Raw genomic sequence first — 27,438 nt, forward strand, 5'->3', positions numbered from 1 at the left:
ATACTGTTTTGCCTCAATTTCTTCCATACCTGCAATTTTCCATACCTGCAACTTTCACTCCACTCACTACATAGCACACTTCTATTGATCAGGGCCCTGGTCAAAATAAGTGCGCTATAAATGGAATGGACTGCCATTTGGGACGCAGACTAGACGCAGGTAGATTATGGCAGTCCATTCGCTATATAAGAATATAGACTCAGTTGGTTGAGCCTAAAAATACACAAGCTGACATGAGAGAGCATGGGACAATGAGTAACAAGGCCTTGAGTCAAACAAGGTCTGGGACAACTGAGTAACATGGCCTCGAGTCAAACAAGGTCAGAGTTTATGAAGCTGCGGCGGAGGACTTTTGGCTTTGATGGATGGATTCAATAAAACCATCATCAAATTAAAGAAATTCATGAGCAAGATGCTGTACACACTGCCATATTTGATTTGGTCACTTCAGTGTAGCGATCACTGAAAGTGATATGCCACCGTGTGCATCCAAAACTGATCTTGGGCAAGTGACTGTCCAAGACTCGCTGACTCAGGATGAGTTTTATACCAAACAGTTCAGTATTCAAGATGAGTGATTATTTTGTATTGCAAATCCAATTGAAGGTGGTGGCAGTGGCACATCCACTTACTGCAGACATGAGTGTAGGCAGGGAGCCGACCCTCCAACATAAGAGCGAAGAGTTCATTTCCATTATGTTTCGGAACATATTCCCCAGCAGTGCCTGAACACTCCACTCTTCCAGCCCTAAAGTGATACCTAAAATCAAAATGAAATAAAACATTTGTGTCACGTGCCAAATACAACAGGTGTAGACTTTACAATGAAATGCTTACTTACGAGCCCTTTCCCAACGATGCAGAGTAAAAAAAAAAAAATAATAATAATAATAATATGAGGAATAGAAATACACAAGAAAGAAGCTACAGTATATACACAGGGAGTACCAGTTCCAGATCAATGTGCAGTGGCACAAGGTTTTTGAGGTAGATATGTAGCCTACATATAGGCAGGATGGTTGCTGGCTTAGAAGCTTAATGATGAATGAAAACACTACTTCTGAATTTTACACAACTGCAAAGCGATCTGGGATGCAACGGGAGCCTGAGGTACCAATAAGGACTTAATTCTGTCTGGTGTAATTCAGCAGTAAATTAGCACTTTGGGGTCCAATGCACACTCAAGTTCTGTAATGCTGAGCTTGTGGCGAGTCTGATGTTGAGGTGTATCACGTGTGTTCAACTTCCATATGAAAAAGGTAATGATAGGGATGATGATGCTTGTTGCATAATTTCCCAGAAAGCACCCGACACGGAGGTCCTCACACATGACTGTCTGACAGAGCTTACAGCAACAGACAGAGAAGAATGTGGCCATGTTCGAATACCCATACTTGCCATCAAAATACTAGGAATGTTAGGTATGCAAAAATAAGACGTTTTTATATGAAGTGAAATTTCAAAAATAAGTTTGAAATGTCAGGATGTTATATTAATTTAGTATTTTCATCTAGTAGAATTTGCTGCACACTTTAGAGGAAGAGAATCATCTTTCTCGACTCACTTGTTTGACAATAGCTGATAATGAGATAATGTCGGGCATCATTGCAATTGTGCATTAGACGACGCCTTCTCTGGATGGGTAAGCCTAGTATGTTTATATATGTTGCTTATTGCATTAGTTTTTACAAAAATGTATGTTCTAAATAGTAGGTAGTACAATTAGTACATAGTTTTAGTAAGTAGTAGGCGAGACAGATTTTGGACACGTCCAGAGAGAGAGAGCCTGTCTTTTTCAAAGAGGTTTAATGCCACCCTATATTTCCTATATAGTGCACTTCTTTTGACAAGAGCCCTAGGGGCCCTGGTCAAAAGTGGTGCACTATAAAGGGTATAGGGTGCCATTTGGGATGCAACCAGGAGAGCGTTATGAGTCATCCACTGAGGGCGGCTGAGCAGAGGCCTGGCTGACGAGGTGGTGTCTGACTGAAACATTGAAAAGAGCTCAGAACCCCACCGAGAGCCAGGCTTTCTGAGCACATCTGAAGATTGACTGACACCTGCTGACTTCACTCAGTGAGCTTAAGGCTCTCTCCAACTGTAATGTACAAGCTCTCTCTAAGCCTGGAGGGCATGTAATGGAGTGCCAAACTAAAGACAAAAAATATATTGGTATGGCAATCACACACTCATCACTCTACAGAATACACCATTAACTACATTCATTTATCAGCGTCTACTGCTTCATTTTTTTCCTGACGAGGCCTTGAAGAAAGCTTCTAATTCCCAAAAGAACTGAGGTAAACAAACCTTTTTAATCATTGATCTGGTAATTCTTAACCCTTATAAAAGAAGGTAAGCTACATGTTTCTCTTTGTAAGGTACTGTTGAAGGGAAGAGAGAATGCATGTAGTCCTTGAATCCAACCATGGTAATTGCTGCGATGTTACCAAGGACAGTGTTGCTGGGCATTGTGGATGGTGTGTGTTTGAGTGCACTTGCGGTATAGTGTGGAGGGGGTGGTATTGATGGAATGTTCTAAGGCAGTGTCAACACTACATTCTTTGCATTTTCTCTTGGTTGTGTATGGCCTATTATCAGACAAAGTCTCAAAGTTTTAATACAGGAGAAGTTTGTACAATAATTTTCTGAGAAGACAAACATTTGCTGGAGAAAAACAGATCTGAAAAGCTACTTGCTTTAGGTTTGCTGCAAGCGAATGAATGATTACGCGCTTCTACAGTTTGCTATTAATTGAATACCGATAAGGGGAAGCAGGGATTTAATCAGCATCTCAACATTTTTAATTACGCTAAATAAAATGTCATCGCAACGCATATCACTTCTGTAATGATTGAGTTTACAAAATGGCACACTGAACATTCTCGAAAACTTCAAAGACGGCAATCCGTATTGCACACAAAAACACAAAACAGAGACCAAAACTTCTGATTCAAATAAGGCAATCTGGACAAGACCTTGGAATTTGTTAAATATACTTAGATAAGGGAAGGACAGAACACCTTCCAATGACATACATGGACACAAAAACAATGAACATTGTCTAAAACGTCTGATAAAAAAATGGCAATCTGGACAAGACCTTAGAATTGTTTAACATAAGCCTACCTAGATAAGGGAAGGACAGAACACCTTCAATGCGCTCACACACACACACACCCCCCCACCATCCCCATGACTCGCTCCTTCTCCATCCCCAGACTGCGTCTCCCTCCCAGTCCCCACCACGTTCACCTTGAACTGCTGGAGGGCCGGCAGGCGGTGCTAGGCAGGCCATGATTAAAAAGAGCTTAATGTTTTATTTCTCAACTGGTAATTAAAGCACGGTTCCCATTCGCCAATCAAGTGTATTGGCAACTAGGCAGGCTTCAGTGCGTCACACACACGACTTTGCAATGAGCTGGAATTGTTTGAAACCTGAACGTTTTACTACATATGAGGCATGTCTTACCTTGCTTCCGAGTAGCCTAACCAAAATCCAACCAAACGTGCAGGCAATTATTTTATAAAGACTTTACATATGCCACTGAAACCAGTGGCCTTTTTCCTCTCATGTCCTGTTGGTTTTCAAATCAAATGTATTTTATTGTCCAGTAGCCAAAAGCACAATCCTAGTATTTTTAGCAAGCCATGCTAGGTGTTGCATACTTAGACCTCCCCTCTTTGAAAATTTCTAATGGATATTTTCATCTCTGTCACATGAAACCCCTCACAAATGGTGTTTTCCTGCTAATTGCATTAAGAAACGAACAATAGCATGTAGCCTACTGCCTTAAAATGTGAAGAAATAACAGTTTATCTAAATTGTATGCTAAAAGTTCTGATCTGGTGCATGAGCCTCGTTGCTTTTTTTATATTTTGGGGGATGAAGCCTAGGCCTACTCGTTGTATGAATTTGGGATCTATCGTCCAACAACTGTCTTAGAGTTTGTTTGGAACAGGCTATTTCTTTCTCGCACAGACCGACAAGCTTAGGTAAACTTTTCTACTATGGGGGACAGTAGATTGACATAGGCTCGTGATTTTGCTGTTTGTTACTCGTCTTGTTGCCTGAGGAAAAGTACAATTTGGGAAGTTGCTCTAACATACGTGGCGTGTGTGTTTCAAGTTTGGGGAAGCTAATTTATCATCATAAAAATGCACCTTTATAATAAAGCATTCTGGCATTTTCAGACTTCTAGCCTTGATTCCTAACGTGATGATTAGATTGGATAGTCATAATATAGGCTAATAATATAACTTGTTCACAAAAAAAGACTGTTCAATGCAGCGCGTAGTGACGTAGAGTAGTCCTAGGCTATATCAGACAGCCTACATTTGTTCTCCTTACTTTGCAAAGGAAAATGTTGGCCTTTGATAAATACACTTCATGCAATTCTACTAAACTTTATATGACTGGAGACATTAGCAGAATCTTTTTTAATACAACCAAAATTATAAGGCAACCTACTCTGCCGACACTGACAAACATTGTCTGATCCATATACAGTTGAAGTCGGAAGATTACATACACCTTAGCCAAATACATTTAAAATCCGTATTTCACAATTCCTGACATTTAATCAGAGTAACAATTCTCTGTCCTAGGTCAGTTAGGATCACCACTTTATTTTAAGAATGTGAAATGTCAGAATAATAGTAGAGAGTGATTTATTTCAGCTTTTATTTCTTTCATCACATTCCCAGTGGGTCAAAAGTTTACACACACTCAATTAGTATTTGGTAGCATTGCCTTTAAATTGTTTAACTTGGGTCAAACGTTTTGGGTAGCCTTCCACAAGCTTCCCACAATAAGTTGGGTGAATTTTGGCCCATTCCTTCTGGCAGAGCTGGTGTAACTGAGTCAGGTTTGTAGGCCTCCTTGCTCGCACGTGCTTTCAGTTCTGCCCACAAATGTTCTATATGATTGAGGTCAGGGCTTTATGATGGCCACTCCAATACCTTGACTTTGTTGTCTTTAAGCCATTTTGCCACAACTTTGGAAGTATGCTTGGGGTCATTGCCCATTTGGAAGACCCATTTGCAACCAAGCTTTAACTTCCTGACTGATGTCTTGAGATGTTGCTTTAATATATCCACATAATGTTCTCCGTCATGATGCCATCCATTTTGTGAAGTGCACCAGTCTCTCTTGCAGCAAAGCACCTCCACAACATGATGCTGCCACCCCCGTGCTTCACAGTCGGGATGGTGTTCTTCGGCTTGCATGCCTCCCCCTTTTTCTTCCAAACATAACAATGGTCATTATGGCAAAACAGTTCTATTTTTGTTTCATCAGACCAGAGGACATTTCTCCAAAAAGTACAATCTTTGTCCCTATGTGCAGTTGCAAACCATAGTCTGGCTTTTTTATGGCGGTTTTGGAGCAGTGGATTCTTCCTTGCTGAGCGGCCTTTCAGGTTATGTCGATATAGGACTCGTTTTACTGTGGATATAGATACTTTTGTACCCGTTCCCTCCAGCATCTTCACAAGGTCCTTTGCTGTTGTCCTGGGATTGATTTGCACATTTCGCACCAAAGTACGTTCATCTTTAGGAGACAGAACGCGTCCCCTTCCTAAACGGTATGACGGCTGCGTGGTCCGATGGCATTTATACTTGCGTACTATTGTTTGTACAGATGAACGTGGTACCTTCAGGCGTTTGGAAATTGCTCCCAAGGATGAACCAGACTTGTCGAGGTCTACAATATTTTATCTATGTCTTGGCTGATTTCTTTTGATTTCCCCATGATGTCAAGCAAAGAGGCTCTGAGTGTGAAGGTAGGCCTTGAAATACATCCACAAGTAGACCTCCAATTGAATCAAATTATGTCAATTAGCCTAACAGAAGTTCCTAAAGCCATTACATAATTTTCTGGAATTTTCCAAGCTGTTTAAAGGCACTGTCAACTTAGTGTCTGTAATCTTCTGACCCACTGGAATTGTGATACAGTGAATTATAAGTGAAATAATCTGTCTGTAAACAATTGTTGGAAAAATTACTTGTGTCACGCACAAAGTAGATGTCCTAACCGACTTGCCAAAACTATAGTTTGTTAACAAGAAATTTGTGGAGTGGTTAAAAAACCTAAGTGTATGTAAACTTCCGACTTCAACTGTATTAGGCCTACGAAAAGAGGAGACAAATACAATATGACGCCCAATCTAACCTGGAGGAGGGAGTTATTGTCCAAAAACAAACAAAAGTAGCACTGACCCAATAATAAGGACAGTGAATATGCACACTCACCGGGGATATGGACGATGTTCTCCGCTTGTGCCAATAAGATAGGTTACTTTTCGGAGATTTTTATAACTAAAAGACAGACTGGAGTCTTTTCATTGTCTTCTCTTTACAGCAATAGCCATTTGTTTTACAAACAGTTTTTCCACAATTGTATTTTTAAATATTGTGATATGCTTGGCTGGGTCTCTGCTTTTCACTGACAGTCGCAATTTAACAATCATCTATTTGGTCTTTGCCGCGCGCTCTGCACAAATTGCGGGGCCTTCTGACTGAATTAGGCTATATAAATTTGGCAATTTAATTCAATTTACTTTGGAGAAAGCTTCCCCTAACCTTACGGACATCGGAATTCGGTAAGAATGGCACACCGTTGCATGTTCTGTTAAGATTAATTACTATAAACTTTGTGATTTCTGTCATTCTGAGAACCGTGGGTTGATGCCTTCAAATCTCTACAGGATAGGTGGGTCCCCTGCAGGACGGTTGAGCTAACGTAGGCTAATGCGATTAGCATGAGGTTGTAAGTAACAAGAACATTTCCCAGGACAGACATATCTGATATTGGCAGAAAGCTTAAATTCTTCTTAATCTAACTGCACTGTCCAATTTACAGTAGCTATTACAGTGAAATAATACCATGCTATTGATTGAGAGTGCACAGTTATGTGCCAATTAGGCACATTTGGGCAGTCTTGGTACAAAATTCTGAACAGAAATGCAATGGTTCATTGGATCAGTCTAAAACTTTGCACATACACTGCTGCCATCTAGTGGCCAAAATCTAAATTGCGCCTGGGCTGGAATAAGACATTATGGCCTCTCTCTTGCATTTCAAAGATGGTATTATCTTTTACCAGATCTAATGTGTTATATTCATTTCACATTTCTACAAACTTCAAAGTGTTTCCTTTCAAATGGTATCAAGAATATGCATATCTTGAGCTACAGGTAGTTAGCTTTGGGTATGTCATTTTAGGCAAAAATATTTTTTTAAAGGGGCGGATCCTTAAGAGGTTTTAATCAGGTTACGCAACCAATGGAGGTAAATTAAAATGCTGCCGGTCAAATGTATGACGCCACATTTTCCTAATGGAAACCTTGGTCTGAAATAGCACTCTATTCCCTATATAGCGCACTATTTTTGACCAGAGCTGGAACCTGGTCATAAGTAGTGCACGCAATTGGGAATAGGGTGCCATTTGTGATGCAACCATGATGGGATACAGAGAGGCAGTCATGCGGTCATCACCATCCATTAACTTGTGACTGGCTGGATGAGTCCTGAGGTACAACAAAAACAACAATGGGCCAATACAGCCAGAGGTAAGAGCAACAAGTGCCAGGCCCAAACCGGAATACAATAGAGCTGAGATAATTCGCTGCATTAGAAGTCTCAAAGTGGATCTCTCATGGTGCAACACAGATAAAGGACTGCAGTTTCTGACTAAAATTAAGCTGGTGTTATTGGAGGGGTTAGAGGTCTCAGACCCACAGGGTCAAGACTTGCTGATACTCATCACACAGCTTAAAGATCCAATTAAGCACAGTTTATTGAACTAACGGTTTGCTGGGTTTTATAAATGAGTTGTGGACATTGGACTGATGGGTAAGGCAGGGAGAGATAACTCGCGAAACAAATACGTACTTAACACACATGCAGTGCCTTCGGAAAGTATTCACACCCCTTGACTTTCCACATTTTTCCACTGACTAAAACATGACGTTTTAGTCAGTGGCCTAAACACCACACCCCATAATGTCAAAGTGGAATGATGTTTTCAGATATTTTTTACAAATTAATAAAAAATGAAAAGCTTAAATGTCTTGAGTCAAAAAGTATTCAACACCTTTGTTATGACAAGCCTAAATACGTTCAGGAGTAAAAATGTGCTTAACAAGTCACATTATACTAAGTGCAATAATAGTGTTTAACCAGATTTTTGAATGACTTCCTCATCTCTGTACCCCACACATACAGATAATTTAAGGTACCTCAGTCAAGCAGTGAATTTCAAACACAGATTAAACCAGAAAGGCCAGGGAGGTTTTCCAATGCTTCACAAAGAAGGGCACCTATTGGCAGATATCAGCATGAGACCAATGGTACGACTAACACTAGAACCGCTAAAGTAGTCAATTTTGAAACTAATTACACACACAACAGATGAAATACATGAAGTAAAGTATGAGGTTGGAGGGGGGGGATGGGTAGCGAATGATGCATAATTCTGTAATCATCAATTGCGAAAGAAGAACAGGGCTATTGTATTGTATTGATCTATTCGAATTATGATCTCAAAAAGGTATGTACCCTATATCAGTCCACCAAATCCAAGCAGTCTTATCAGTCTACTCTGACCTACTTGGAGTAGGCTACACAGTGAGAGCGTGTGTAATTGTACATGCTGAAAGGCTTTCAATATCCGGGAAAAGATCCACATCGGGCAGCAGGTTAGCGAGTGTCGGAGAATGTGGTAATGAGGCTTGCGGAATCTTACGTTGACAAGGGGACAAATGTCACCATGGAGAATTTCTTCACTTCACTGTCATTGGCGAACAAGTTTCTTGCAAAGAAAACAAGCCTGGCTGGCACCATGAACAAAGTGAGATGGGAGCTTCCTCCCTCTGCGCAAAAACTAAAAGGCACCTGCACAGCCGTTGTAGTCCACAACGGTGCTGAAGAATGGCAAGACAACAGGACACAATAAAGAGAAAGCCTGGAGACTATTACGCACTACAACCAAACAAAGAAACTGTATGTCAAAGTATGTCAAGGAAGTGAAAGTTACGAAGATTTGTGTAAACTGTTAGCACAATGGATAGGAGATAAATGAAATTCAACTGACGCCATTGCCTGAAGATGCACACAATGTAAGCATGAGCTGACAATAATTGCCTATTTTTGACTGCTGTCATATCAACACATATTATAATGCAATCATTCCTTTATTTATCAAGGCCACTTGACATTAATAATGATGTTTAGGCTACTGATGTTTTCATCATTGGACCGCACGTCTTGCTGATTGTGTGTCTTGGTGGTTGGGGTATTTTATTTATTTTGTAGTTATAAAAATAAGTTGTTACCGTGTTCCTACACATATGCTTTCTATTTCATAGTTGTAACAAAAGACACTCCGCTAATAAAATTGATTGAACACCTGACTTAGTGGTTTTTTTATTTTTACATTTAGCCTACCACAGTAACATAAACTAATGAAAATGATTGTGTTGTTTGAAATAATATAAAAATGGTATTCCAATGCTATCCAAGCCTTCATAAACACAACCAAATTATTATCTTTATAATAGCATATATGAAACGGATTAATTACACTGTTAGAATGCAGTCAGAATGACTCGTTAGCATGAGGGGGGGTGTCAAAGCAATTCACTTTTTGTCCTGAATACAAAGTCTTATGTATTGGATTTGCCCCAAACATAACACAACTGAGTACTTTATATTTTCAAGCATAGTGGTGGCTGCATCATGTTATGGGTATGCTTGTAATCATTAAGGACTGGGGAATTTTTCAGGATAAAAAAAGAAGAAATGGAATAAAGCTAAGCACAGGCAAAATCTTACAGGAAGACCTGGTACAGTATGCTTTCCACCAGACACTGGGAGATGAATTCACCTTCAGCAAGACAATAACCCAAAACACAAGGCCAACACTGAAGTTGCTTACGAAGAAGACAGTGAATGTTCTTAAATCGCCTTCAAATTTTATGGCAAGACCTGGAAACTATCAACAACCAAATTGACGAAGCTTGAAGAACTTTGAAAATAATAAAATGGGCAAATGTTGCACAATCCCGTGTAGAATGCTCTTAAAGACTTACCCAGAAATCCTCACAGCTGTAATCACTGCCAAAGGTGATTCTAACATGTATTGACTCAGGGGGTTAACTACTTATCTAATCAAGATACTGTATATTAGTGTTTTATTTTTCATAAATGTTTTACAAAATGTTAGAATTTTTCTTCCACTTCGACATTTTGTGTATATTGTTCACAAAAAATGACAATTAAATCCATGTGAAAAAAGTAAAGGGGTGTGAATACTTTCTGAAGGCACTGTAAGTAAGTATTTGTTGCATGAGAAATATAAGGAAAGCTATTAATAAAAGCTATTACTGAGCTGGATAAGAGTGTTTGCTAAATTACTAAAATGTAGATGTAATTGACTGTGGGCTCTTGCACAAAGCTTAATTATACCCAGTGAGTGAGCACATTTAGCTGATGTGAAAGAGCATTCAGTGACACTATTCATTAAGCCCAGATCTTTTCCTCATCTACTGTCAGTCATTTCAAATGACAAAAGGGCTCTCCATCTGAACCCTCTCCCATACTCCAGTCTGCTAATAGGCCCTTAACTTAGACCAGAGCTAAGGTAAAAATCTAATCTAAAGCCTCATCTTCCACTCAGCACATGCTTTTTGCCTCCAAGGGGTCAATTTTCCAGTCCCATCAACGTCCAATTTACTGAATAAAAGGCAAAATGATAAAATAAAACAGAGGAACTATAAGTCCTTTGTATTCCAACCGCAGACCAGCTATTGCAGCCAATTCAAAACAATTCCCCGAACAAAATAAAATAGATAGTCTTATATAGTCCAATTTGAAAAGAGAACCGCTAGAGAACGCTGCCGGGCGTCTCCTTTAGCATATGCATCAGATGCATATCAACCCGCGAGGTGCGCAAACATAAGAACCAACGATTGATAAATAGTGCATAAAATAAATTAGTGAAATATAACAATAGTTATTTGATTAGATAGAGTAAAGGATATGTTTTGTATAATTCTACAAAAGTCCTAGTGAAAAATGCAGGCCTAAAGCCAATTTTCAACACTAAGCCATCAACATTCTAACAGTCTAATAAATACATGCCATCTGATGAATAATCATTTGGTTGTGTTTATAAAGGTCTTAGGTAACAGGATACTGAAAAACTATTATTTCAAAGAACATAAAAGCATTTTCATTAGTTTATGTTAGTCTAGGCTACAAGTACAAATGAAAAAGCACTAGTTCAAGTCCATCATAAAGAAGTCCATAATTTAGTTTTGGCAAGTCTAAAGAAATATTGTGGAAATAAAATGTTTTTAAAAGAAAACAGAATTGCATAAGTTTATTACGTTACTAGTCTTTGCTTAGTAGCCAGAGCAATGCTGCCGCACGAGTGGTCATGTGCTGAATGCATGGATAGCCCAGATATTGTTGCAAAAAGTGACATTTGGAAATAGAGCTCCACCTCTTGAATTTTGTAAATATTTGACAATGGTAAGTGTCATAGAAACTGCAAAATATTATCTTTCTGATACTATATAGAAATCTTAACATTTTACCTGCATGTGACTCTGAAGGAGGATTTGATAAACTGATGCTCCTTTCCCTGCACCTGTCAAATATAAGATGTGCCCATCGCTTCATGTACAATTTAACAACTGATAATATTGTCCCTCATCAGACTATTGTACATTTCATCCCGTCTATAGGCTGTGTCTTATGTGTGAAATTAGTTTTGGTATAGTTCTGATTGGCCGGCTGTGCAGGCTGACAGGCATGGTTTCCCCTTACTTATCAACTTGGATAAAGCCAAGGATATGTTTTGCACTATTCTAAAGACCTACTGCAACCCGTAGCATGTTTTAGTTAACCTTACACTATTGTTGCTCTAAATTAAAATCCCACTCTTCACCCTCATCATTGTTAGGCCTAATTTAAATTTGATTGTGAAGTAATATGCACAATTATCACCCATTCATCATTCATTCAGTGGGCTGGCATCTTTGGATTCCCTTTGTGCATCAACTCGGATAGAGTCAAGGATATGTTTAGCATTACTCTAAAGGCCTACTGCAACACTTAGCATGTTTTCATTTTTCCTTACAATAAATATATTACTAATATAATTTATTGTAAATAAAACAGTCCCGTAACAGCTTATTTTTACAAAGTAAAATGTAAAAGAGAATGACATCAAGCCGCAAGGATCGCGGTCAAACGATGTGCTATAACTTCTTATGGCTTGGGGGGCGCTATTTTCACATCCGGATGAAAAGTGTGCCCAAAGTATACTGCCTGCTACTCAGGCCCAGAAGCTAGGATATGCATATAATTGGTAGATTTGGATAAAAAAATACTCTAAGGTTTCTAAAACTGTTTGAATGATGTCTGAGTATAACAGAACTTATTTGGCAGGCGAAACCCCGAAGACAAACAATCCAGGATTGTTTTTTTTAAGTCACTCTCTTTTCAATGGGTTTTCATTGAGAATCCATAATTCTAAGGCAGTTGCTTGCAGTTCCTATCGCTTCCGCTGGATGACAACAGTCTTTAGAAATTGGTTGATGTTTTTCCTTTGTGTAATGAAGAAGTAGCCCTGTTCAGAACGAGGCTCGAGGGAAGTGTACTGTTTGATAGAGGCGCGTGACCTGAAAAGCATGCTCCACTTTGTTTTCCTCCGGTATTGAACACAGTTAATCCCGTCTTAAATTGTATTGATTATTTACGTAAAAAAAATACCTAAAGTTGTATTAGGAAATTTGTTTGAAATGTTTGGATAAAGACTACAGGTAACTTGAGATATTTTGTAGTCATGTTGCGCGAGTTGGAACCGGTGTTTTTCTGGATCAAACGCGCCAAATAAATGGACATTTTGGATATATAACGACGGAATTAATCGAACAAAAGGACCATTTGTGATGTTTATGGGACATATTGGAGTGCCAACAGAAGAAGCTCGTCAAAAGGTAAGGCATGAATTATATCGTTATTTCTGAGTTTTGTGTCGCGCCTGGCGGGATGAAATATGATTGTCTGTGTTGTTTGATGGGGTGCTGTCCTCACATAATAGCATTGTTTGCTTTCGCCGTAAAGCCTTTTAGAAATCTGACACTGTGGCTAGATTAACCTGTTAGGGCTAGGGGGCAGCATTGACACGGCTGGATAAAAAACATACCCGATTTAATCTGGTTACCACTCCTACTCAGTAACTAGAATATGCATATACTTATTACATATGGATAGAAAACACCCTAAATTTTCTAAAACTGTTTGAATGGTGTCTGTGAGTATAACAGAACTCAAATGGCAGGTCAAAACCTGAGAGATTCCTTTACAGGAAGTGGCCTGTCTGACCATTTGTTGAACTTCTTTTCCATCTCTATCATTTACTAAGGATCTCTGCTCTAACGTGACACTTCCCACGTCGTCCATAGGCGCTCAGAGCCCGGGAAAAAACAGAATGTCGTCATTCCAGCCCCAGGCTGAAACACATTATCGCCTTTCTCAAGTGGCCCATCAAGAGACACTAGCTTATGCGCGTGACCCCGACCGCCCCCGCCTTTGGGATTTTTTCCTCTGTTTGCCGATAAGGAGATTCCCTGTCGGAATATTATCGCTTTTCTACGAGAAAAATGTCGTAAAAATTGATTTTAAACAGCGGTTGACATGCTTGCAAGTACGGTAATGGAATACTTAGAATTTTATTGTCACGAATTGCGCCAAGCGCGTGACACTTCTTTACTATTTCGGATAGTGTCTGGAACGCATCGAACAAAACGCCGCTATTCGGATATAACGATGGATTATTTTGGACCAAACCAACATTTGTTATTGAAGTAGCTGTCCTGGGTGTGTATTCTGACGAAGACAACAAAAGGTAATGAAATTTTTATAATAGTAAATATGATTATGGTGAGTGCTAAACTTGCCGGGTGTCTAAATAAGCGAGCCCGTGATGCCTGGGCTATGTACTTAGAATATTGCAAAATGTGCTTTCACCAAAAGCTATTTTAAAATCGGACATATCGAGTGCATAGAGGAGGTCTGTATCTATAATTCTTAAAATAATTGTTATGCTTTTTGTGAACGTTTATCGTGAGTAATTTAGTAAAATGTTAGCGAATTCCCCGGAAGTTTGCGGGGGTATGCTAGTTCTGAACGTCACATGCTAATGTAAAAAGCTGGTTTTTGATATAAATATGAACTTGATTGAACAAAACATGCATGTATTGTATAACATAATGTCCTAGGGTTGTCATCTGATGAAGATCATCAAAGGTGAGTGCTGCATTTAGCTGTCTTCTGGGTTTTGGTGACATTATATGCTGGCTTGAAAAATGGGTGTCTGATTATTTCTGGCTTGGTACTCTGCTGACATAATATAATGTTTTGCTTTCGTTGTAAAGCCTTTTTGAAATCGGACAGTGTGGTTAGATTAACGAGAGTCTTATCTTTAAATGGCTGTAAAATAGTCATATGTTTGAGAAATTGAAGTAATAGGATTTTTAAGGTTTTGAAAATCGCGCCACAGGATAGCCGTGGCTGTTACGTAGGTGGGACGAATTCGTCCCGCCTAGCCTAGAGAGGTTAACAAGAAGTTCAGCTTTAATTTGCACTTGTGAATGTATGAAAGTTAAATATTTTTAATGAAAGTTAAATAATTTTAATAAAATAAAATTTATTTGGCGCTCTGCCATTTCACCGGATGTTGTCAAATCGATCCCGTTAACGGGATTTGAGCCATAAGAAGATAAACATGAGCGCCAACGCTGATAAAACAGGCACAACAAACTTTTCTTTCTAAATTAAATCAACCTCCTCACCCTCATTTGGTTGGGCCTAATTTAATTTTCAATTGTGAAGCAACATGCACAATTATCACCTATTCATCCTTTCATTCATTCAGTAAGGAGAGAGAGAGATGCATTAGCATCTGGTACCAACGTCTTACAGAGCATCGTTTTGGAGGGTTAAGTTGGGAATAGGTGTAAAGAAACAGGTCAAAAGGCTCTAAATATTTCTCTGTGATTTCTAAATTCAGACAAATTGAGCAATGTAAAATACAAACATTTAGGAAAGGTCAGGGAAGGAGCAGGACGTAGATTTTTATTGCGGATTACTTTTATTACACAATCAAACGTCAGTGGCCGTTGGTCTATGGCAGTTCTAGTGTTAATTCAGGGGAGCTGGAAACTTGAAGAAAAGCCATCACACAGCCTCGGCCTTATTGAAATATCATAAAAGGAATTTCCGGCAAACATGCCATGAAGTGGAAAGCTGCGCCACCGCGAATGAATAAACCAGATTCCTATTCCCCCATTTCATGATGTCTCTAACAGAGATATGGCTGTACGCAGAGCAGATGGCCTCAGCATCAGAACAAAGACATAGCGAACGAGGCAGGCGTAATTCCAATGACTTCATTTCTGGAATATCTTAATCTACATCCTGCTAACAAGACAGTGGGCAATCTGTCATAAAAGCCTCAGACAGGAGAGGTTGGAAGTTGGAACAGGGTTTACCAGGGGGGTAACCCAGTCATTCATGGCTAACATTTCATGCAGGACAAAACAGGCTCCAGCACAAAGAGATCAGTGATAGTAGCTGGGACTGGAGCTGTTCCCTGCTTCCGCCATGACCAGACCAGCCATATGAACAGTGGTGGGAAAAATGTGAAGACTGCCATAAACCCTTGCTCCCTCTACTATGTTATCAGGCATTTAATGGAACGTACAGAGCTACAGTTTCCCACTGATCTGGCGCAGTGTAGATGTAGTTTTTTTGCGCAATGTCCTTCAGTGGAGCCATTATGAGACCGAGGGTGCAGGGCCTTGCTGGCGAGGTTTAATAGCTTTTGGAGAATAAAAACACTCTTGTCCTTGTCAGCAGCAGCACATGATCTGCAAACACAAATAACTCTGTATAGAGGTAGGCTGGGTTTTCTAATATAAAAAGGCTCCTTAGAATATCTCCATGATCTGCGAATAATCAATAATAGATTGTAAATAGTGGAGTCACATAGGCCAATAAGCATTTTCAGAGCTAATTATTTTTTTCAGTTGATTATTTATAGTTTTTATGAATATTCCCACTGATTAAAAAAAGCTTTGATCACATTTATTTTCCTTTAATGGTGGTAGAGGAATCTACAATGCCCTTTGTACGAAGGCAGTCAAAAGCAGTCAATCTACAGTAAAAGCACAGCGTGGGAAGAAAATGCAATGTACCCTTTATGAGAGCACATTAATGCTTCAAGATTAATAATACATATTTGTTCCAAAGAGAGAAAACAAAATCGGCGACTGTGATGTCATTGAAAGTTTATCTATCCTGTGGTTTTGATTAGGCCTTAGATGAGTCCCTGAACTGATGAAAAAGTTAAATAATGCATTAGTAACATGTACGGCTAGAATGTCAGACCACCACAGACTTGTGATGATCTGGCCCTGGCACAGTGCATGTGCACATTAATGTGTGTATTACCTTTCGCGCTGCGTGGATGTCAAAGAATGGCTTGTTCCTGACACTGAAGGGCTCCTTTGTCTTGTCGATCTGTCCCGTCTTCATCTTCTCCATCCGAGGGGAGATGATCTCTTTCTCTATGCACAACAGCCGAATATTGAAATCACACTGACCGACCGGCTGACCCTGAAAGACAAAACAGACAAACAAATGAATGATCTTTGAACACAGTGTGAGGCTTTGCGTTTCTATAATTCATTTAAGAAGGAACTAACGCAAAACCTGACATACTAATGCAAAGGCAATAAAAGTAGGGCTAATATCTCCCCCACAGCTCAATGGTACAGTGAATACGAATGCATTTGGATGTTTTTACTTGGTTGATATTTTCAAACGAAATCCAATCTTTCATATCTTCCTCTCGATAGATTGGTCTAGATATGACAAGGTTACGAGCTGCCAATCCAGTGCCATGGCAACAGTGTACAGGTCTGAATAATCATGAGCTGAACTGAAGAGAGAGAAAGGGAGAGAGAAATAAAAAGAAGACGAGACAGAGAGAGAGATTGAGATTGTTGAGTTCTCTTGGGATAGCTAGAGCCATCAAATAAAGAGCATCGCTAAGGCAGCTAGAAGCCACAGGTAATGAGTGTCTGTGTATTCAATCAACGTTTTAGTGAGGTCGCCATGCCAACGGGTCTCGTCTAATGTCCTCCACTCCTGTTTTTCACACAGAGCTTCTGAGAAAAGGATAGGTTCACTTCAGACTGACAGCAGTATGTCTCCCAAACCTCAGGGCCCATAAATCTTCCGTTAGGCACTAAACGGTCAGTCAGTTCTCTTCCGTTTGGTGCCTAATGAATATGACTCTGAACACGGACAGAAACAGGGATGGACTACACTACCTGAACTTGCCAAATAAGTAACGCTTGTTTTTCGTTTTTCTTTGCGCCCTAATGAATATGACCCAGGTCTATGGGGCTAAATCATTGACATAGCGATTTGAACATGTAGAATATATTTGTAGTTGTAAACACAATTTGCAAGTGTGTAACTGATGACTTGTGAAGATGAAAGAATAATCTGTAGTTGTAAGCACATTCTCCTACAGGTAACTTTATATTTGCAAGCAATAATTGCGTCTGTACACCTGTGCATGTCAATTTCGCGCCCTTAGACTTTTGGCAGTGCTTTAACGCCCTATGTGACAAAAAGATTTGTAGATGTGCAAACAGAGATTTGCAAGCAAGGAGAGAGAGTGAGTGAGTGAGAGCAGGAGCTCTTGGAGGTGGGACCTCTTTCTTCTAACCAATCAGATGAGGTTACCACAGACCAGTATACTCTACACTGGTTGGTTGGTGACAGCTCACATGGGCCATGTTGTCTGGCGCAAACACCTGTCAATCAAGACATGCATTAACCAGGTTACCACTTGTATCCACCAAAGAATGTCCATCAAAGAAGCCCAGCTGTTAGTTGTCATGGCAGGTAAGTTTAAATGCCATTATTTTAGGGCTAGTTAGCAAGCTTTTTTCTTCTGTAATATTGTTTTTGGAAGCTATTGTCCAAGTTACTGTTATTAAGAGTACGTAACAAGCGCCAAAATCGATTAGGTAGTTATTTTGCAAACAATTTCGAAGCTAACTAGCTAGCTTGATTTTGTATGGAGCCATAGCTAGCAAGCACAATCATTTGAAAAGTAATCATTAATCTGCTAAAACCAAAAAACTGACAAAAATCCCATGAATATTGATCACCCAGTTAGATCTGAAGTTTTAGTAGAAGCACGACTGAAGGTAGAAACTAATTTGTTTAGCTTAGACATTGACTGCATTCTGTAGCTACTGCCCTTTGATTAATGCAAATCCCTATCTAAACCATTTAAAATTGTCTGTCTCCACTCTCCAGGCTGCAATCTACTCCCAGTTAAACAGGATCCGTTCAGGCCTCCGTCAGCTCCACAATGCCCTGGGAGACGGGAAGGACATCCAGAACTCCCTGGCAAAAATCAGCAATGCCTGGAGGCAAAGCATCAACATCATTAGGAACCTGAAGGATGTCAAATATGCAGGGATGCAACACAGTCAGCTAGCCTCAGCTGTGGAAAACTTTAAATATACATTTTCAGGTATGTTCTGCTGCACCATTAAATGCCACTTGAAAAGGAACTATTATTGATGGCTTGCATTGTATTTGATATGACAATGTACAGTTAATATATTTATGTATGAATATTTCTCCTCCCTTCCTGTGCAGTGCCTGAGAGGGTGGCAGACACTCCTTTAATGATATATCAAGCCAAGTTGCTGGGGGGCCACCACAAGCTGAGGACCCTGGAGTGCTCATGGAATGACCTCATGTACAGTCGGTACCACTTGGGCAGCAAGATCATGCACAACATTAACCTCATGCAAAACTACCTTGGCAAGGTGCATGGCCTGTCGGACAACCTGGCCAAGAATTTGTGGATAGTGCTTCAGCGTGCCATGGGCAAGGCTGTAGGCCACAGCGAGCAGTGACGCTGGTGCAGTGATTCCCAACAAATTACAACACCTTGGCAGGATCTTCAAGCTCTACTACAACACTGTCCATGAGGGTGCAGGAAGTGGCTGCAGAGGACCTGACGGCCAACAAAATGTTGTCTCACATTAATTGGGTCCTCAATTAATACCTACAAAGGCAAGTCAGTACTGCCCTCTCTGGGACTCATTTAGCATCAGTGATATCAGGGCACCAGTCCAAATCACAACTTTCTACCAATTTCGTGGTATTCCATTGGTTGTAGTTACAGTCTTGTCTCATCGCTGCAACTCCCGTACGGACTCAGGAGAGGCGGAGCCAGAGGCTGATTATCTTCCAGGTAGATACGGAGCCATTCATAGTCTTCCAGGTATCATATAGGTAAACCATATCCCCGTTTGTTGCATCAGCATGAATTTCTTAAACAAATGGGGGAAAATAAGTGGTCTATAGATGGTACAGTAAGGTTACTTTCAGTGATGGAACATCAGGAATTTGGGCACTGGCAAACGGATTAGGCACAAAGTACCTCTGGCAAGCGGGCAGCTTAATTTCCATCCCTAGTTACTTTAGTGTGCATTTTTCCAGACCTGAAAATGTATTCTTGTCTGAATAAGTACCACGGCAAGGGCTCTATTTGGTACTATACAAAACTTTCTGCGACATTGAAGGTCCCCAAGAACACAGCGGCCTCCATCATTCTTAAATGGAAGAAGTTTGGAACCACCAAGACTCTTCCTAGAGCTGGCCGCCTGCCAAACTGAGCAATCAGGGGAGAAGGGCCTTGGTCAGGGAGGTGACCAAGAACTCAATGGTCACTGACAGAGCTCCAGATTTCCTCTGTGTAGATGGGAGAACCTTTCAGAAGGACAACCAGCACTCCACCAATCAGGCCTTTATGGTAGAGTGGCCAGATGGAAACCACCCCTCAGCAAAAGGCACATGACAGCCTGCTTGGAGTTTGCCTAAAGGCACCTAAAGGACTCTCAGACCATGAGAAACAAGATTATCTGGTCTGATGAAACCAAGATTAAAATATTTGGCCTGAATGCCAAGCGTCACGTTTGGAGGAAACATGGCACCATCCCTACGGTGAAGCATGCTGGTGGCAGCATCATACTGTGGAAATGTTTTTCAGCGGCAAGGACTGGGTGACTAGTCAGGATCAAAGGAAAGATGAACAGAGCAAAAGTACAGAGAGAGATCCTTGACGAAAACCTGCTCCAGAGTGTTCAGGACCTCAGATTCTGGCGAAGGTTCACCTTACAACAGGACAACGACCCAAAGCACACAGCCAAGACAATGCAGGAGTGGCTTCAGGACAAGTCTCAATGTCCTTGAGTGGCCCAGCCAGAGCCCGGACTTGAATCCGATCAAAACCTCTCTTGAGAGACCTGAAAATAGCTGTGCAGCGACGCTCCCCATCCAACCTGACCGTGTTTAAGAGAGTCTGTAGAGAAGAATACGAGAAACTCCCTAAATACAGGTGTGCCAAGCTTGTTGCGTCATACCCAAGAAGACTCAAGGCTGTAATCACTGCTAAAGGTGCATCAACAAAGTACTGATTAAGGGGTCTGAATACTTATGTAAATGTGATCTTTTTTAAAATTATTTTTTTATACATTTTCACCCCAAAAATTTTTGCTTTGCCATTATGAGGTATTGTGTGTGTAGATTTGCGGGGGGAAAAAAACAATTTAATCAATTCTTGAATAAAGCTGTAATGTATAAACATGTGGAAAAAGTCAAGGGGTCTGAGTACTTTCCAAAGGCACTGTATATTATAATGCCACACACCTAACATCTTAGGCGAAATTGCCTTATTCTCATGGTATACAGCAGGTGTCAATGAAGATTAGTTAACAAGTGAGTACTCTCCCCCGATTGCTCAGTTTAGTCAGGCGGCCAGCTCTAGAAAGAATCTTGGTGGCTCCAAACTTCTTCCATTTAAGAATGATGGAGGACACTGTGTTCTTGGCGACCTTCAATGCTGCAGAAATGTTTTGGTACCCTTCCCCAGATCTGTGCCTCGACACAATCCTGTCTCGGAGCTCTACAGACAATTCCTTCGACCTCATGGCTTGGTTGTTGCTCTGACATGAACTGTCAATTGTGGGACCTTATATAGACAGGTGTGTGCCTTTCCAAATCATGTCCAAATAAACTGAATTTACCACAACTGGACTCCAAGTTGTAGAAACATATCAAGGATGATCAATTGAAACAGTATACACCTGAGCTAATGAATACTTGAATAGTTATTTAAATAAAACCTGTTTTTTATTTATAATAAATGTGCAAAAATGGCTAAAAACGTTTTTTTAGCTTTGTCATTATGGGGTATTGTGTGTAGACTGCTGAGTTTTTTCATATTTTTTTAATCCATTTTAGAATAGGGCTGTAACATAACAAAATGTGGAAAAGGTCAAGGGGTCTGAATACTTTCCGAAGGCACTGTAGGTATAGGCTTAAAATGGGTTAATTTACAATCTTTGGCGAAGATTGGTATTGATGAGTCTAACATGAAATATCAACACTAACCCAAGTTATGTGTAATTGCTCTGTTTCAAGACATTTGTCTATGGGTTTTAGTACTGTAATAATTGACCAGTGCACCTTCCTACCATCAGGGTGCAGGACACAGTCTTTGCCAGTGAGAACCAAGAGGGACCTAGCTTTGTTCCTGCTTCCGAAAGGCTACTGAGTGAGAAGGGCCGCATTCTGTTCTACTAGGCCCTCTGCATCACCAACTCCCGTGAAGTACTACCACCATATCCTAACCTAATTCAGAAGTGGTCTTCAGTGAGATGCACGTTTTGTCCACCATGACTGGGAAAGGCCCAGAAGATCCTACAAGCACCTGGTTTGCATCCCAATATTGTGTTCATTGTTTTCAAAGCCCTTTAAGTAATGAGACTTTAAGACCGTGACCATACAATTCGGAGAAAAATGACTATGCATGTGTGGGCTACTATGCTATCTGAACTATGGACGCAAGGACAGAATGTTTTAAAACATATGGCTCAGTTGGTACAAGCAATACAACGACTTATGACAACAAAAACAATGGGTTAAAACGTTTTATTTGGAGTTACGTGATGGGGTAAGACAGCTGTACTAAGGACAGTCAACCAAAAATTATCTTAAAAAGGGGTTAAAACATTATCAATAAATTAGTCTTAATGCAAGCTGATCCAAAAAGTCGTGTGATATCCACTTTTGGACTGGGATTGCAACATCTCCTGTGGACCTACCAGTTGACCACGAGCACCATCCTGTCTTTGGGGACCAAACAACTCAGTACAAACTGACCCAATAATGGCATAACCTGGAGGCCTAGGAGAGCCAGACAGCCCTTCAGTAAATTAATTAAGTAGCATCTCACGAGCCTTGGCTTGTGCGAGCCGGAACAGCGTCTCCTTAATGCTGAGTGCCATGCAGACACACATTGGGTCTACAGTCTCTGGTTAACTCAGATGGGGATCAAACTTCCAACCTTCCAATCTCAGGGCAGACACTAACCACAAGGCCACAAAGTTGGTCACAGACAGCCCCTACCCCCTCTAAAAATTTCTTATTTGACCCTTCATTTAGGCCCATTCGACCCCTTGCTTTTCCGCTGCATATTGTCAGTGCGCTGCCGTAAATCAAAAGTAAGGTTATCTCCTACTGTGATTTCAACTTGAAACAAGTTTTTTAGGGCAATCACTTAGCGAAAGTATCTTAATGCTTTCCGAGTTGTATACATTAGTGGTGGCTGGCCACAGTTTGTTTTAGAAGTCTCCCATGCTACTATTCAGTAGTAGTTTCTTCTTCTAGTTTGACATCATAACACAGTAACTCTACTCCAATCCAGGTATAAACCATAATCAAGAGGTATATAGCGTTTGAAAATATAAATATTTAGACTGGTGCCCAGATATCACCGATATCAAGATTCTATGCCTCCTCACCTGGGTCATCAATTAATACTTACGAAAGTAAGTCTGTCCTCCCCTCTCTGTATAGGACCCTGTGTTTTGGTTAATCATGTCACATGACCTGGATATGAACTTTTATTTTATGCCTTTTCCAGAAATGAGGATTAGTTTGCAACCTAAGATTATAAAAATGAGAGAAATTGTATGAGGATGGTGTTGGACTATCTGACACAAAAAGGGGGACAGTTTAATGAAAAGGAGTAATCTAGCATGCATTAAACTGAACCAGTGGCTTAGTAGGCCAAGTCATATTCATATGAAATGGAGAGACAATAGAACATTTGGGCTTCTATAACAATAAGACACTGGAGTGTCCACTATAAAAATAAACTTTGGCTATTGGCCCAGATCATCCGACATTCGAGAGAGAAAAAAAATAAGCATTTTCTGACCTGATATATTGGCTGCTTTGGTGAGACTCTTAGCTCCGTCTACATTGTTCTCTTGCTTCTATTTATTGAAATAGGCTATAGCCAATAGGAATATAGGCAATTTACTCAGAATGTCAACCATGCATTGCCCTGCTGTGTGCTGCCTGATCCAATTCTGATCGGAGTAATTGTTTGATATTGTGATTTGTTACTTGTCCATTCGGACAACTGAAATCTATATTCTGATCGTCTGACTTTTTTTATATAAAATATATATATAAAATATATATATTTGCCACGGACAAGCGGAAAAACCTTAATATCGAGCCTTGGTGGTCTATGAAAACCTCATCTGATTGGTTAGAAGAAACAGGATCCACCTCCAAGAGCTCATTCTCTCCCTCTCTCCTTGCAAATGGCTGTTTGCACATCTACAAAGCTTTTGTCACGGCAGGGCGCTAAAGCAATGCCAGTCTGAGCGTGTAAAATTGACTTGTGCAGGTGTACAGATGCAATTATTGCTCACAAATATTAAGTTACAACTTAGCCAACGCTATTACAACTACAAATCTATTCTACACGCTCAAATCGTTATGTCAATGAGTTACCTCCATACGGGGCAGCCTAGTCAGCCCAGCCACTTCCCAGTCTGGCAGGGTGAAGGGAGCTGTGACTGACAGTTAGTAAAATAAGCACAGCACGTTAGTGTCTTCAATCATCGCTTCATACAGCAAGAAAGGCACTGATCTCAGTTCTTGTTCCGGGAAGTCAAATCCAAATTCAAACATTTCAAAGCCCTTAGTTATTCATACAGCAAAGAAAACACAAACGCCGCCAAAATTCTGCAGCAAGAAAAGCGCACAGAGAATAATTTTCCCTAAAGTGAACGAAATAGAAGGAAAATAAACAATGAAGTAGTAATCAGATTAGAGCGCTGCAGAGTGACAATAGCAGCCTTCATTTGCAATCCCGTGGCAGTCTTATCTGCTTGGATGTGCTTCATTAAAAACAGCAACTACAGTCACTCATTAGCAGGAACGGACTGCTGGAGGGGCTGACAGGCAGGCTGATGAGCGTTAATTGCAGCAACGCTTATACATCATCTTCAACATTCACTATGATCATCCTCATGATCATAGACTAAGCCATATACAGTATTCTACTTTCTTTGGACTTCTCATAAGGCTTTGATGTAGCCTAGCCTACATGCAAACAGCATTGACACGGATTGTGGCTTTTCAGATCTTGCTGAAATTACACTCCAAGAAGCCAAATGAAAGAGAGGAAAAAAAGAGAGAAAGAAAAGAGACCCACAGAGAGAAAGAGACAGAAGCTTGCAGAGAAAGATTGTTGTGACATACTGTTCTCAGCAGAACTGAGAAATACTGAAATGCAAGCCTGAAGCCAGCCTGTAAGGTTGGAGATAAAGCTGCAGCACTTTAGCCTATACCCAACATAGGGCTCTGGTCAAAAGTAGTGCACTAAGCCCTGGCCGAAAGTAGTGCACTAAATAGGGAGCCATTTGCAGGCCCAGACATATGTTTGTGCCCCAGGGGAGAAGCTCAACGCTTAAAGTAAAAATACCCCCATTATGACGGTTATATTGGTTTTTTTTGTATCTCTGAGCGATGTTCTATCGATTCACTGGGTCATTTTATGTTTATCTAAGCTATTGCCATTCAAGCAGGCAGAAATCTGGCCGGTATGAAGTAGCATTGCAATAAAGCTGTCAATAGGAATACGACTTTTAGATTGCGAAAAACGTCTGTCTATAATACATGTCAGATTTCAATACTGGCCGATGTCATAACGATATTCTTACTATGTTACATTTGTAATTTAACTGGAGGGTCTAACACATTTCTCCTATTTGTCTGCCTCTTCAGTCCAGGGTGCATTGCATGGTGCTGTTGCGAATGTCAGACTGAACATGGTGAGATTGTAGACTCCTAAATTGACAGCGCAGTTTGTTTGGTCGATTTTATAGCTAACTAGCTATTACTGATATTGACTTTGGTATTATTGTGTGCAGCTACGTTTGCTCACTAGCTAGCCAGCCCATAGACAGTGCTTTGCATTGTAGGTTTTGTAGTCGACTTGAGCTGCAACAGATTTCCACAAGTTGCTACCAACCTTACTATAACATCGAAATTAAACATTTGTTCACAAATGTAAATTATAGGAATGAGTGGGTTTGAATGAGTGGATTTTTCCTTTAGCACTTCATGATCGGAAAATTTCACAAGAACAAAAACGCATGCGGGTAACAACTGGTTGACATTTAAAGCTTCTTACACCCTGTCAAGAAGAAAACACTCTCTCTGCAAGCCAATCGGCCGTATGTGACGCTCGTGCATGTGACGGTATCCTCTATAAAGTGTCCACACAACGCCGGGGGACTCTGAATCAATACATTGCTAATCTATGGGGAACCATCAAGTAGTAAAAGAAAGGCTGTTCCCTCAGTATACATGTATAGACTGACCAGGTGAATGCTACTGTACGATCCCTTATTGATGTCACCTGTTATATCCACTTCAAATCAGTGTAGATGAAGGGGAGAAGACCGGTAAAGAAGGATTTTTAAGCCTTGAGAAAATTGAGACATGGATTGTGTATGTGTGCCATTCAGAGGGTGAATGGGCAAGACAAAAGATTTAAGTGCCTTTGAACGGGGTATGGTAGTAGGTGCCAGGCGCACCAGCTTGAGTGTGTCAAGAACTGAAAATGCTGCAGAGTTTTTCACACTCATCAGTTTCCAGTGTGTATCAAGAATGGTCTACCAGCCAACTACACACAACTGTGGGACGTATTGGAGTCAACACGGGCCAGCATCCCTGTGGAACGCTTTCGACACTTCGCAGAGTCCATGCCCCGAAGAATTGAGGCTGTTCTGAGGACAAAAGGTGTGCAACTCAACATTAGGAAGGTGTTCCTAATGTTTTGTACACTCAGTGTATATTTGTATGCTGCACCGTTATGTAAAGGCTCTGCCTCTCTGGTGATAGTATGAATCATAGCTGAGTAGAACATCACTGTGTAGGGATTGAGGACCATCAACTGAAACTTCTATAAAACATCTCAGGGAATAATACATCACTTCTCATAATGTGCTGCTGTGAGGGCTTATTACAGTGCTGTTTGATAAAAATTTAGAGAATGAGACACTTCAGCAGCCGTACAATGCAGCCGCCTTGGTGACATGGCTCGCCTCAAACTCTGAAATCTTCACACACAACCTCTAAAGACAACGAATCTGTCCCAAATGGTTTCCCTATGTAGTGCACTACTTTGGTCCAGAGCTCATATGGTTCTGGTCGAAAGTAGTGCACTACATAGGAAATATGGTGCCATTTGGGAAGCATCCACTCCCGCGCCTGCCTGCTAGGCTTCAGTAACTTCGGTTGGGCTTTGTGAAGACAAATATAATTACTGCTATTATGAATGGATGGTGGGCAGAGGGGATTATGTAAACACCCCGTGAGCGAAAAGCGAGAGTTTAGTTATTTTCGTTTAAGAAGATTTATTGCATTTGAATTCAAATGTATTATGCTCAGACTCAATGTGCAGAGAGAGAAAACTTTCCGATTACATTACAATTAAGAATGTGTTTAAACTACAGCAGCTTTCAGAATGATTTTTTGGGGGGGAATTCACTCGAGGTCTTAACTTATGGTGCAATTTCAAAATTTGGTTGCGCATCAGCAGATTTGATCTTGTTATGACAGTTATGACACTGACAGTCAATTAGCCCATGTCAGATAATTGTTTTTAGATTGACAACTCAGTCTAGCCATCAATTTATTTTATTTTTTGGGGGGGGCCCTCTGACTGCATGTGTGGGTATGGATGTGGTTACGCAGACCCGCGAGCCACCGCGTCCCCTCATGAGGAGTTAACATTTTTATGGGCCCCACCCTCATCAAAGTTGCCCATCCCTGGGCTAGACTTTGGTTCGTTGAAGCAATTCCTGCGCGTTTCACAACACAGCACACCGTGTCACTGGATGGACAGACAGAATTCAATCCAATTCACAGCAACTCAAAGCAGAGCGTAATGTTCC

General features: G+C 40.6%; 1 protein-coding gene across 3 annotated transcripts in view; it reads right to left on the reverse strand.

Annotated features, from left to right (window-relative positions):
• rngtt (RNA guanylyltransferase and 5'-phosphatase) overlaps positions 1–27,438 on the reverse strand; it is a 163,546-nt gene that overhangs the window by 71,394 nt on the left and 64,714 nt on the right. For all 3 annotated transcript variants that reach the window (XM_045719498.1, XM_014204745.2, NM_001173757.1), the window contains one exon: positions 16,526–16,690. In XM_045719498.1, the coding sequence (XP_045575454.1) occupies positions 16,526–16,690 (165 nt within the window). The remainder of the gene's footprint in view (positions 1–16,525; positions 16,691–27,438) is intronic.

This window comes from Salmo salar, chromosome ssa06 (genome assembly GCF_905237065.1).
Source record: "Salmo salar chromosome ssa06, Ssal_v3.1, whole genome shotgun sequence".
Lineage (NCBI taxonomy): Eukaryota > Metazoa > Chordata > Actinopteri > Salmoniformes > Salmonidae > Salmo > Salmo salar.